Below are 14,749 nucleotides of genomic sequence, written 5' to 3'. Positions count from 1 at the left end.
ACTTATTTTTTATGTACGCATAGTTATTCCCTTACTTTCTTCGCGTGTTTACCTTTTTATATTTTGAACCCCTCGGCCAATAACAAAGAATAAGACATCTTACTCGCAGTCAGTGTTACTTTTTTTATTTTAAATTGAGTCAATAGTTAGGTATCGGCAAGGCTTTCCTAATCAGGGGCGGAGCCAGCCTTTGCTTAGGGAGTTTCGAACCCCCTTCGACGGAAAACTATGCCATCTATACATGATTAAAATTATTTTTTATATATCTATAGTAGATTGTGTTGAACCCCCTATGTTTTTTTTTCAAATATTAAACCCCCTTACTTGAAATCTTGGCTTTGCCTTTATGCGTAATGTAGTTGTCTCGAAACCAATCCTAAAACATGTACTAGCATACCACAAAATCTCACATTGGTATACCAAAATCTAAGAAGCCGTGTGTTATTCTAAACAATAATAACAAATGATGAGCACCTAATGATTATCATAAGCAACTGATTATTTTTCAGAAGTAAACAATATGCTTAGGTTGAACTACATAAAACTCTAACGATGAAATTCTAAAAATGTCTCCTTTATCACCCCCTGCCCCCCCCCCCCCCCCAAAAAAAAAAAGATTCCAAATATTTTTTTTTAACCATGGTGTCCTAATCAGCTCGTGCGCACCTCAGACTAATTTCACCGGATACCTACCACCTCCCACCGGCAATCAAACTCCAAACATGACTTTGTTATTCACAATAAAATAAGAATAATTTATTTAGTTAAATTGATATTGTCACGAACATAATTCAGATTACCCCATAATTCAGATTAATGCAACATTAACAAAACCCTAAAACAATATCAATATGAAAAAAAGAAAATACGAATTTAGGTTGGATAATTACCGTCGTTATTTTTGGGCAAATACTCTGATAGCACTCGATGATTTTACCACAAACACTAAAATTGTATAATTGATTATTATATGATAGGGCAAAATAAAATTGAATAAAAATTGTACTCATTTTAATTCGAGCGCTAAAAGAACCTATTCTAATTAATGGGCTGGACCCGCTCCCTGAAGCCCAGATGGAAATGACTAAGCTCATTAGTCTAAGATATATAACCATAAACCTTAAAAAATCTTATTTAAAAATTCCAACTAATTATATGTGTCTGTTGGATGTATCAGAGCTAATTATGTATCTCGACAGATTCATAATCAAAAGAAATATATCGGGAGCTAATCTTGTTATCTCGACAGACCCAAAATGGGAAAAAATGTAGAGTGAGTAAATTATATATCTTTACAAAGAAAAAGTTGTATCATGTTGGATGTATAGAGAGCTAATTACGTGTCTCGACGGATTCAAAATTGAGATTTTTCGTAATTATGTAAAATATCGGGATTTTTTATAATTATGCTCAAAATTTATGTTGTTTTCCGACATATAATCAAAATTTATAATTTATTTAGATTGTAACTTTTTCCTCTGTTTCATGGGACCTTTCGAATTTTGGATAAAAAACCAAACAAATCTATATTTGATTATATGTTTTTCATATATTTTTAAAAACATTATGAATTGTCAATTATTCTAAGTTATAGTACTTTTTATGTCGCTTTCAAATATATAAATTTTGTTTCAAAAAACTTAACGATTCCATTCATATTCATGGTTAAACTTAAATATTTTGACTCTTGAAATTTGAGTTGTGCAACATAAATCAGGGAAAACAGAATATTTTAAATTAAAATTGAAATCTTGAGGCTGAAGTTTTGAAATTAGAGCATGTTTGGATGTACTTATATGTCATGGCTTATTCTTTGTCGTTTTGAATTAAAAAAAATTACTTAAAAGTATTTTTTAAAAAAAATCTTATCCAAACACGATAAAAATACTTATTAAATAGTTATCTTAATTTAAAAATATGTAAAATAAGTCAATCCAAATATGCATTCAGATATTGTCTCCAGATTTGAAAACTGGATGATCAAGAGCGTTTGTTTTAAAAATCTGAATGTGCAAAATTTTAAAATTTTTGTATTTGTATATATAATAAAAATATAATTCAAATTAAAAATTAATTATATATTATGAAAATATTTGAATTAATTAATTGAAAAAATATTTATGTTTGCTAGTGATAATGGAGATGGTTTGTATTGGTCGTGGTGGTGGTGGTGGTGGTAATGATTGATGTTAGTGACTACTAATATTGCGGTGATAAACGTGATGGCAGAGATGGTTGGTATTGTAGTGACTATTATGATGGCGGTGATTTGTAGCGTTGGCAGTGATTGTGATATGAAGTTAGTTGATGTTGTGTTGGTGGTAGTTAGAGATGCTATTAGTTGTGATGGTGTAGATGGTTGTTAATAGAGATACATTATAGTGATGGTAGTGGTTGAAGTGGTGATAGAGGTGGCGATACCGGTGAAAATGATGACGGTGATGGTCGACGAATGTGTGGAGGTTGATGTTGTATTAATGGTAGTTAGCGATGGTGCTAGTTGTGATAGATGAGTTGGTCGGTAGTGGTTGATGATGTTGGTGGTGTTGAAATTGGTGTTAGTGTTGGGGTAACGGTAAAGGTGGATATTTGGGTCAAAATTACGCCTGAACCCCGATCGATTTTCGGCTAAAATCACGCCCAAACTCTGGGCCTACCCCAAAAACTGTGGGCTATAGCACACTGATTTGGCTCGAAAATGGCCCATTTGTGCTATTTCACCCGTTTGACCAACCAAACCGCTCGGAAAACCAAAATGGCACACACTAGGCCGCTCCCCAACCTACCTAGGGCAGCCCGATCGATGTTCGGCAAAAATCATGCCCGAACCCGGAGCCCACCCCAAAAAAATTGTGGGCTGTAACACACCGATTTAGCCCAAAAATGGCCCGTTCACTTCGTTTCACCAGTTTAACTAACCAAACTTCCCAGAAAACCAAAATGGCCCATATTAGGCCACTCCTCAGCCTGCCTGGAGTAGCCCAATCAATTTTTATCCAAAATCACACCCGAACACCGGGCCCAACCCAAAAATCGTGGGCTATAGCACACCGATTTGGCCCAAAAATGTCTCATTCACTCTGTTTCGCCCGTTTGACCAACCAAACCACCAAGAAAACTAAAATGGCCCACACTGGACATTCCCCAGCCAGCCTGGGGCAGCCCGGTAGATTTACGGCCAAAATCACGTCTAGACCTTGGGCCCACCCAAAAAATCGTGGGCTATAGCACATCAATTTAGCCCAAAAATGATCCGTTCGCGCCGTTTCGCCCATTTAACCAACCAAACTGCCCAGAAAACCAAAATGGCCTGCACTAGGCTACTCCTCAGCCAGCCTGGGGCAGCCCGGTAGATTTTCGACAAAAATCACGCCTGAACCTCAGGCCCACCCCAAAAACCATGGGTTATAGCACACTTATTTGGTCCAAAAATGGCCCGTTCCCGCCGTTTCACCCGTTTGACCAACCAAACCGCCCAAAAAAATAAAATGTCCCACACTAGGCCGCTCCCCAGTAAGCCTAGGGCAGCCCGATCAATTTTTAGGCCAAAATTATGCTTGGACCCTGGGCGCACCACAAAAATCGTGGGCCATAGCACACTGATTTTGCCAAAAAATGATCCATTGCTATTTCGCCCGTTTGGCCTACCAAACCACCCAGAAAACCAAAATGGCCTATACTAGGCCGCTCCCCAGCCTGCCTGGGGCAGCTCGATCGATTTTTGGTCAAAATCGCGGTCAAACCCCGGGCCCACCCCAAAAATCGTAGGCTATAACACACCGATTTGGCTTAAAAATACCCTGTTCGTGCCGTTTTGCCCGTTTGACCAGCCAAACCGCCCAAAAAATAAAAATGGCCTACACTAGGCCGCTCCCCAGCCTGCCTGGGGCAACCCAGTCAATTTCTGGCTAGAATCACGTCGGATCCTAGGCCCACCCCAAAATCCTTGGGCTATAGCATACTGATTTGCCCAAAAAATGGCCCGTTTATGCCGTTTTGCTCGTTTGACCAACCAAACCACCCGGAAAAACCAAAATGGCCTACACTAGGCCGCTCTCCAGCCTACCTGGGGCTGCCCGATTAATTTTCAATCAAAATCACGTCCAGACCCCAGATCCACCCCAAAAATCATGGGCTACAGTCCTACAGCACACCAATTTGGCTAGAAAATGACTCATTCGCGTTGTTTCGCTCGCTTCACCAACCAAACCGCCTAAAAAAAAATAAAATGGCCCACACTAGGCCGTTCCCCAGCCGGCCTGGGGTAGTCCAGTCAATTTTTGACCGAAATTATGATCGAACTCTGGGCCCACCCCAAAAATTATGGGCTATAGCACACCGATTTGGCTCGAAAATCGACCTTTTGCGCCGTTTCACCCATTTGACCAACCAAACCGCCCAGAAAACCAAAATGGCTCACACTAGGTTGCTCCCCAGCCTACCTGGGGCAGTTTGATCAATTTTTAGCCAAAATCACGCCAGAACCCCGAGCCCACTCCAAAATTTGTGGGCTATACCACACTAATTTGGCCCAAAAATGACCCGTTCGCACTATTTCGCCCATTTGATAAACCAAACCACCCTGAAAACCAAAATGGCACACACTAGGCCTCTCCCTAGCCTGCCTGGGATAGCTCAGTCGATTTTTAGCCAAAATCACACCCGGACCCCGAGCCCACCCCAAAAACTGTGGGCTATAGCATACCAATTTAGCCCAAAAATGATCTATTTACGCTGTTTCGCCCATTTGACAAATCAAACCACCCAGAAAACCAAAATAGCCTACACTAGGGCGCTCCCCAGCCTACCTGGGGCATTTGGATCAATTTTTGGCCAAAATCACGCCCGGACCCTAGGTCCACCCCAAAAACCGCGGGTATAGCACACCGATTTGGCCAAAAAAAGACCCGTTCGTGTTGTTTCCCCTGTTTGACCAACCAAATAGCCCAGAAAACCAAAATGACCCATACTAGGCTGCTCCCCTGCCTGTCTGGCGTAGGACGATCAATTTTTGCCCAAAAACACACTCAGAACCTGGGACCACCCCAAAATCTCAGGACTATAGCATACCAATTTGGCCTAAAAATGTCCCGCTTATGCCGTTTCGCCCGTTTGACCAACCAAACCGCCTAGAAAACTAAAATGGCCTACACAATGCCGCTCTCCAGCCTGCCAGGGGCAGCTCGATTGATTTTCGACCAAAATCACGCACAAATTTCGGATCCACCACAAAAACCATGGGTTATATCACACCGATTTGGTCAAAAATAGCCCATTCACACTGTTTCACCCGTTTGACCAACCAAATTGCCCATAAACCAAAATGGCCCAAACTAGGCTCCACATATTTTCAGCCCGGGGTAGGCCCAGGGTTCGTGAGTGATTTTATCCCAAAATGAACATTAATATATAACAATACATTGCATATTAATCAGGCTCCACAACCCAACACTTTGCATGTACATCGACTATTCCATTCGTAGCTACAACCTCCACCAGCATAGTACTAAGTAACTTTACCCACCGAAACTTGGGCGGACAAAAATCAGCTATTATCTTATCTCCACTAGAATTTGAACCCTAACCTCCTATGGATACTCGTTGATTGACTGCTAACGCACATGCTCGGATGCATACTCATTCTTCTAGTATGCTTACTAAATAGTGGGTAGCAAGATGTGAAAATTAACTCAAAAAAGAGAAAAGTTTACACACAAAAAGGTGAATTAGCTTCTGGAGGGAAACCTAGCATGGTGATCTAACCCCTTGTAAAAGCATTTTGCAAGTATTATTAAATAGTGAAGCGATCCCTCATCGTTTTCCAAAACACCAAGTATAAACTAGTCATAGACTAGTTACCTTCTTCAATTAATCGAATAAGAACCATAGACATTGAGCAATGGATTAACCTTACCTCATAAAAGAAATTGTTCTTGTAAGGTTGTAAGATAATAGTCAATACACAAGGGTATAAATAAAAGAACTCCCAAAAACTAATAACAATATTGTCTCAAAACAAAACTCACCCTACATAGGGAAAAATCATCAAACCCTATCCCAAATAGTATGATAATTGAATCCTACTTTCATGGAAATGATTAGTAAAAACTAATTAGAAATCTTTAAACTAGAAAACTTTCAAACTTAAGAAAGCAGGGTAAAATTAATGTCATGTTTCTTCCCAAATCTACTTGATAAAATAAGGAAAGAGGTGTCAACTTTTGAACCAAAACCCACGTCCAAATAAACAGCCCTTTTGGGCGTGTAAAAATGGTAGTTGGGCATAGAAGATCATTTGTTGGACTCCGTGTGGGTTCCAATCTTCCTTCTCTTGGACCTGGACCATACAAAACTGTACCAAATACAATTGTTAGGATGAGGTCCAAAGAGGTGCAACATTTTCGATTTTCGATACCGTTCGATAACAAACAAAATACTTAAAATAATTTGGACAGGCGACAACACAGTAGAGAATAACAGATTTTTGCAAGTCTAGTAATTGAGATGTACATCTATGCTCATCTGATTGTATCAGACAATACGCTTAGTCTTTCTTCTCTCAAAAGTCAAAAGGTTGCATTTTCAGTAGTCTTACTGTACTGAGCGGAGCGAACCGGGACATTGGCACCATTAGGTCTGGTTCATGTTCTCTTGATCTTAGAAAACGTTCCAGTATCCGAGAAATAGGTGCTCTGAGTTCCACTGCCAAGCTGATTTGCAAGCGCCTGAGGATTTGACAGCTCGATTCCCTGACATCAAAGTTACCATCAGGATAACCAACACAAATGACACAAGTAAATAGAAATGGAAAAGGAGTCGAGAGAATAAAATGACTGAATTAGACCAACATACTGCTAAGAAAATAACCAAATCACAAACTGGCATTACAGATGTAACGAGGCAACCTTAGAACTTAAAAAGTGCACATGCAGACAATCTTATCCCCATCCACCTAACATTAGATATAGTTTGGCAAAAACTCCGTGAACCATAAATTACATTGTGATTCCTGTTGTGTTGATGTCGTCCGTCCCAAATCATTTCGCTAATGCACAAAAAGCATATTCCCGACGAATTAAGAATACACTGTTGCTTAAACTGATTAAATAGTCCTTCTCGCTGTGAGGTGCCTCAGATACAGATTGGTGTTTCTTTTTATACTCTTGGTACAGATTACAGAGAGAGTAGGAGATTTAGAGAGAAAATGGGAGAAGGATCGGCAGCGAATTCGTCAGTGTCCACCAGCGAAAGCACTTGCGTGGAAGAAATTCTTTCCTTGCTGGGCTTCTCCGGCAAGGAGGTGCAGAGTATTGGCGAGTCCAGTTGAAATTTGAAAATTTTATTCGAACCCGTAGGACTGGACTGTGTGCTGACTCATGGGTAACCTTATTACGAACCATTCTAACCCGCTCTTCTAACAGGTCAAAGCAGACATACTCTGTTTGACCCACCTGTGCTTATTAACTCAACCCATTCAACCTTGAGCGGGTTGGGAGGAAGGATCACAGATTATGGGCCTAAATTGCCGCCTCTAGGTGGTGTCATAACAAGAATATTACTCTTAGAAATAACTTCATCAGTATTATTCTAGACCACCAAGTATTCAAACAACTAATTAAGGGGAGTTGGCACCTCTGGATAAATGTATTATTTTCTTTTTCTGATGAGTAAACAGTATTATTATTGACAAAACAGGGAGGTACTCCTGCACACGAGACCTAACAAAAGGTACTCCCAAGGAAGCACAGAAATTTTATCCTTACCTTGGAGGATAGAATAAAGAGCAATAAATGTCAGCTTCATGGTTTGCTCTTGCTTGATAACAATGAAGATGACCCTCTTATTACCATGAACTAGCCATTTTTTTAAAATAAAGTGAAAGGTTTCATTTAATAGAAACTAGCAACATTGAAGAGGCAGGAATCATGGAAAGACTGGTAATTAAGCTGGAAAGGGATAGCATTTGAATAAGTCATAGAGAAAGTGCACAAATCGCCTAAAACATGACATGAAACATAAAACTCAACCATCACACTCCACATGCAGTACCCTTAGAGAATCTCGTGCATGCTAGTTGCTTGACAAGAATGAAACATTAAAGTAACCAAAAAAAAAGAGCTTACTTGCACAGGCGTGAAGGCCAAACTTGAAGTCAAGCCTGATGTAGCCCCACTGCTTCCATAACTCTTCTCCTTGAATCTGGAAAATTGTCAAGCAATAAGAAACAGAGAGGCATAAGACAGACTGAGCGAGTCAAAAACAATTGTTGAAAGCCCAATATACTGCAACATTCATTGGTCATCAATGTTCAACAAGTGTGAGCTTTTCTGGGATAACAGAAAGAGAAGAGAAAACATACTTCTTTGCTACTTTGGCAGCAAGCTTGCTCTGACCAACCGATACACGCAACTTGCCACTTCCGGCCTGACCAAGCATGCCATAGCCCTCCCCTAGTCCATCCCCTAATTTCCAGGAAGATCAAACATGATGTCAAGAACACCATTAGTCCTGATCTACACTAACAAAAAATAGCTTGAAATTCTGAAAAACAAAATCCTAAAAAGCACCAAGAGTCGACCATCTCACATTAGGTTCAAGTCCCTCTCATCTCACAAAATTAATCGCAAGAAATTGTAGCTTGTACTAACAAAGACTATATACCTAATCATTGCACTTGCAGGAATTACGCACTCCAATATGCATCAAAGATTTCATAAAATATGCAGTTAGCAAACAACATGGCCATCAATCACCACCAACAATACTTGTGAAATGAAAGCATTTAATTTCAAGTACAGTTTTAACAAAACTTTTTCCATTTTCACTTTTCACTCCTCCTTTTGACAGTTCTATTTAATTTAGAAGGTGAGGGGTTGCATTGAGCTGGTTGGTATTACCTAAGGAACTTTCTTCAGGTATTCCAAACTGCATCCTGTTTGCTAGCTTCCGCATGTCCGTGATAGCATATCTGGTGAAATACCACGAAAACGTTTATGTCAATCAACAAACATGTGCTTCACCATACATAACTCTGGAAACTGTAGTTTACATGAGATGAAGTGGAAACGTCCATACCTTTCTTTCATCTTTCTCAGCCGACGGCCACCTCTCTTTTTCTTAGGCTCAGAATCAGGAACTGGAAGAGGCTTTGGCTGCTTTGCAGGAGGTGGCTCTTGCCACTTCTCTATCTTTTTACGGATCTCTTCCCTAAGAGATCTTCCGGTTTTCCCAGACGGGTCTCCATTGATCGAGTCAACGCGAGCAGCTAAAGTAGATTTTGCTGCCACCAGTCTACAGGCTCGCATCCTTAACGAAGGAGGTGTACTCTGAAATAATTCTGTTTGCTCAATATAACCTATATGAAATTGGGATGTAGCTGTGGAGAACCCAGCTAAATTCTTCCTTTTAGCACCAAGAAGCTGGACATTACAAGCAGGCATTTTTGCCAACGATGAGAGACCACCAGCAGTACCCATAAGTTTTGCAGCAACTGCACTCCCAACTACAGCAGAAAGATTGGGAGCAATGTATCCCATTCGACTCTCAACAAAATCAAGAACCTTTTTCTTTGCTGAATCAAGAGCAAGGGCTCTATCACATGCTTCCACTGTCTTCTGTAGAACATCTTCTGGCAATGGCTTGCCACTGGTAGTTGATGCCGTAACAGACACAACCATGATGATAGCTGAGGGTAGCAGTCCTTCCAAGTCAACAAGCGTCAGATCCATTTCATTTCCAATTTTTTTAACAACCCGAGCATAATCAACTGGGTGATGAACAAGTGACTCTAACTCAGGAAATTTCAATCGATATTTGTCACGTATGAAGTTGTGGATTATAATGATTTCGTTCTCAATGTCAACTGACAAGGCATTACAGTCTACTATCAACTGATACTCTGGATCATCTTCGAGAACAACACCTTTATCCGTGACATCAGACTCCCTCTCAAGTGCATCTTCCACTTTCTGCAGCATTAATAGTATGTCACCATTTGAAAATTACTCCTACCACCGTATGAAAAGCGGGATAGTTGGACGATAAGAGTAAGAAAACAAAAAATAAAAAGATCTAAATTCCAAACTAACACAAGTGATATTTAACCCCTAATTTCAACCCAGAAGGGAAAAAAGGAAGCTACAAAGATTATTTGACTTGCCCGTCCATGTTGACATGATATAAGCAGAAACGACACAGGAAGAAAGAGAGAAGGTCACAGGAATAAAAAAATATGCCACTCTAGAATAGTGACAACAAAATATAATGTAAGAATACTTGTGGTCAGTCCACATAGTTTTAATTGGGGAAATTTTTTACTAGTATAAACGGGGACATAATATGAGGATATTTTTTTTTTTGGGGGGAAAAAAACATAATGTGAGGATATTAAAGATAAGGTCTGCATAAACCTGCATTATGTCAATGTAGCGACGTGATTTTTGCAGCTTGGAAACATTATCTAGATCATCATAATTAAGTGCCTCTATGTCTGCCAAGTCTCCATCCTCTTCCATCTGTTCAGCATCGAGATTCTCTTCATCCTAGTTAAATAAACAGGAGAAAATTCAGTCCAAGTTAAATGGAGATAAGAAACGAATTTGATAACCTAACAGATAATATCTTCCACCCACAATCTTCTGCTGCTCCAAGATTCCGAACCCGAACCATAAAAAAACTACAGAGGAAAATAGAAGATGAAGAAACAGAGATGGCTAATTGAGCGGAAAAAAGAGAAAAAGATATACTCACAATAACATCAGCTTCATTATCGGACAATTCGTCCAGATCTGCCAGGAAAGAATCAGCAAGAGTTGCCTGCAACCAGGTAAAATTTATTAAATAATGACATTAAGTGCGTAAGGAAATACACCTAAGAAACAGAAGGCGTGCCAACGGTACAATCAGTATAATTCATACATACATAGAATGCAGGGAGCAAAATGGAGAATGAAATTTTCTCTAACACCATACATACATTTGGGAGTGGGAACATAGATTTACTTATGAGCATCACTACTACTAACAAGTTGTTACAACATAATCAAGAAAATAAAGTATTCCACTCTAACAATTTTAGTTTTTACTTGTTAGATGAGAGCAAACAAAGGTGTTGAGTTCAAGTTATCCTCTTGAATAATGTCTTAACAAACTCTTTCTTGTGCCAGCCTAGTCCCTTTTCTCCAGAGCCAAACACATAAAAATATTTTTATATTACTGGCTATATTACAGGAGACGATGAGACTTGAACAAGACCTAATATATATAAATAATAGTAATCTCGTCTCTAACGACTAAAACTAGATGATATGGTAATATAATTCAACACAGTGCACTATATCACATCAAAAAATAGATAAAGATAACAATGGTGTGGTTGGTCAAGGAAAAAGGAGAAACTGCAAATTCACATTTAGTTGGTTCGCAGAGAGGAGCTATAAAAAGGGAACATACGCCTTTTCATTTTGGTCGCGGTGGAGCCAGGGTGACTTTGCATGTACGTCGACTATTCCATTCGTACCTACAACCTCCACCAGCATAGAACTAAGCAACTTTACCCACCAAAGCTTTAGGCGGACGAAAAATCAGCTATTATTTTGTCTCCACTAGAATTTGAACCCTGATCTCCTATGGATACCCGTTTGATTGACTGCTAACCTACATGCTCTGGTGCATACTCATTCATACAGTATGCTTACTAAATAGTGGGTAACAAGATGTGAAATTTAACTCAAAAAAGAGAAAAGTTAACACGCAAAATGTGAATTAGCTTTCGGAGGGATACCTGGCATGGTGATCTAGCCCTTTGTAAAAGTATTCTGCAAGTATTATTAACTAGTAAAGCGAGCACTCAGCCTTTTCTAAACACTGAGTATAAACTAGTTATAGACTAGTTACCTTCGTCAATTAATTAAGTAGGAACCATAGATATTGAGCAAAGGATTAATCTTACCTCTTAAAAGAAAGTGTTCTAGTAAAGTTGTAAGATAATAGTCAATACACAAGGGTATAAACAAAAGAACTCCCAAAAACTAAAAATAATATTTTCTCAAAACAAAACTCACCCTTCCATCGGGAAAAATCATAAAACCCTATCCCAAATGGTATGAGAATTGAATCCTACTTTTATGGAAATAATTAGTTAAAACTAAGTAGAAAACTTTAAACTAGGAGCAAACTAGGAAAGCAGGGTAAAATTAACGTCATGTTTCTTCCCAAATCTACCTAATAAAATAAGGAAAGAAGTGTCAACTTTTGAACCAAAACCCACGTCCAAATAAACAGCCCTTTAGGGCATGTAAAAATGATAGTTGGGCATAGAAGATTATTTGTTGGGCTCCGTGTGGCTCCAATCTTCCTTCTCTTGGACTTGGACTTGGACATGGACCAAAAATACTTGTATTGTAGCATCCATGGGGGCATACTTCCATTAAAGGACTTCAATGAAGCTTTGAAAGCTAAGGAGACCAAGACAAGATGATGGGCTTCAACAGGAAATCAAGAAAATGTTTATCATGAAAGAAAAGTCGAAATTATGGCGAGGAGTGAGCTAAATGCAACACACATTTCATGGTGCAAGTCCAAGTCCAAGAGAAGGAAGATTGAGACCCACATGGAATCCAACATAGACTGATTTACATGCCCATAAGGGCTGATTTTGCATGCCCAGAAAGTACTGTTTTTACACGTACAAACGGACCCAATAGGGTAGTTTTACACATCTAAATCGGTGTGGGTTTCGATTTAAAAGTTGATACTTGTTTCGTTAGGTAGTTTTGGGAAGAAGTGTGACATTAATTCTTACCTGCTTTCCTAGTTTAAAATTTTTCTAGTCTAAAGTTTCCTAGTTAGGTTTTACTAGTTAGTATTTTCATAGAAGTATGATTTGAACCACATGATACTTGGAATAGGGCTATACAATTTCCCCCTATATATAGGGGTGGATTTTGTTCTATTTGACACAACGTTGTTATCAAAATTACTGAGAGTTTTTTTTCTTTACACCTTTATGTATACTTTGAGAAGTACCTTACAAGAACAATTTCTCTAAGAGGTAAGATTAAATCTTTGCTCGATATCTCTGATTCTTATTCGATTAATTGAGAAAAGCACTTAGCTTTATACTAATTATTGTCTTTGATTATTAAATTTGGAGTCTGGATCACTTTTCACCTAAGTTCTTGAGATAAGTGTCTATTAAAGTTAGCAATTTATCCCTTACACCTTTGGTGGACTCTGTTAACCCACCATCCTTAGAAAAGGTAAATATAATACATGGAATCAGGGGCAGAGTCATGGTATTGCTTCGTCCGAAATTATACCATATATACAAGGTCCGGCTTATTTTTGTTGTGCTCGTAGTTGTCCCCTTAGCTTCTTAGTGTGTTTACCTTTTTATATTTTGAACCCCTCAGTCAATAACAAAGAAGAAGACATCTTACTAGCAGTCAGCAGTATCTTTTATTTTAAATTGAGTCAATAATTGTCCCAAAACCAATCCTAAAAGAAGTACCTGAATCTAAGAAGCCATGTGTTCTTCTAAACAATAATAACAAATCATGAGCACCTAATGATTACTGATTATTTTTCAGAAGTAAACAATATGCTTAGGTTGGACTAAATGGAAATCTTATAATGAAATTCTAAACATGTCTCCTTTACCAACCAAAAAAAAATAAAAAAAAATCACTTCCAAACAACCTTTTTTTGACAACTCTCTTTTTTTGACAACTCTCCTGGTCAGCTTGCGCGCACCTCAGACTAATTTTACGTGATACCTGTCCACCTCCCACCAGCAACAGGTACCAAGTAAATTTATCCACAATCAACTCCAAATATTTTTTTTGATAATCGTGGTGTCATAGCCAATTTGCGTGCACCCCAAACTAATTCCACGGGATACCTGCCACCTTCCACTAGAAACGGGTACCAGGTAAATTTATCCACAATACCTGCCACCTCCCACCAGCAACATGTAACTCTATTCACAATCAATTTCAAACATGACTGTTATTCACAATAACAACAACAACAACAACAAAAAACCCAGTTTATTCCCACATAGTAAGGTCTGGGGAGGGTAAGATGTATGCAGTTCATACCACTACCTCCGGAGAAGTAGCAAGGCTGTTTCCGATAGACCCTCGGCTCAAGACAGGGAATAGTAATCATTATTCACAATAACGTAAGAATAATTTTATTTAGTTAAATTGATACTATCACAAACATAATCCATTAATATCTACACACAGATTACCCAATAATTCAGGTTAATGCAACATTAACAAAACCCTAAAACAATATCAATACGAAAAACTAAAATAAAATTTAGGAAATTGATTAATCACCATTGTTCTTTCACGCCAAAACTCCGATAGCAAACGACAATTTTGCTGCAAATACTAAAATACCGTAATTGATAATCTGCGTAGAAGTGAAGAGCAAGGGAATAGAAAACGGAATTTGATTGATAATATAATTGGGCAAGGGAAAACTGAATAAAAATACTGTACTCATTAGCTAAAGGAACCGATGCTAAAGTAATGGGCTGAGCCCCCCATTAGTCTACCTATAAAATTTGAGGGATAAGTAGTATAAATAACAGCAGTAATTGCACTCTTTCCCACATTTTTAATTACTTTATTCTCTCTATTAATATATATAACATAACTGATATATACATAATATTCTATGTATATATTAAAATTTTTATAATATATTTAGGAAGTTGAGATTTTTTTGTAATATTAAA

General features: G+C 38.5%; 1 protein-coding gene across 1 annotated transcript; it reads right to left on the bottom strand.

The window, feature by feature from the left end:
• Positions 1-6,376: 6,376 nt before the first annotated feature.
• Positions 6,377-14,517, bottom strand: LOC124885458 (U4/U6 small nuclear ribonucleoprotein Prp31 homolog; the record flags this gene model as incomplete). The annotated part of the gene is given in 8 exon segments (XM_047405467.1): positions 6,377-6,749; positions 8,124-8,199; positions 8,360-8,462; positions 8,898-8,968; positions 9,076-9,968; positions 10,410-10,541; positions 10,750-10,815; positions 14,346-14,517. Coding segments are annotated over 8 exon segments (1,452 nt in total). The 3' UTR covers positions 6,377-6,641.
• Positions 14,518-14,749: the final 232 nt, after the last annotated feature.

This window comes from Capsicum annuum, unplaced genomic scaffold (assembly GCF_002878395.1).
Source record: "Capsicum annuum cultivar UCD-10X-F1 unplaced genomic scaffold, UCD10Xv1.1 ctg78846, whole genome shotgun sequence".
Lineage (NCBI taxonomy): Eukaryota > Viridiplantae > Streptophyta > Magnoliopsida > Solanales > Solanaceae > Capsicum > Capsicum annuum.
This window is presented reverse-complemented; position numbering and strand designations above follow the sequence as displayed.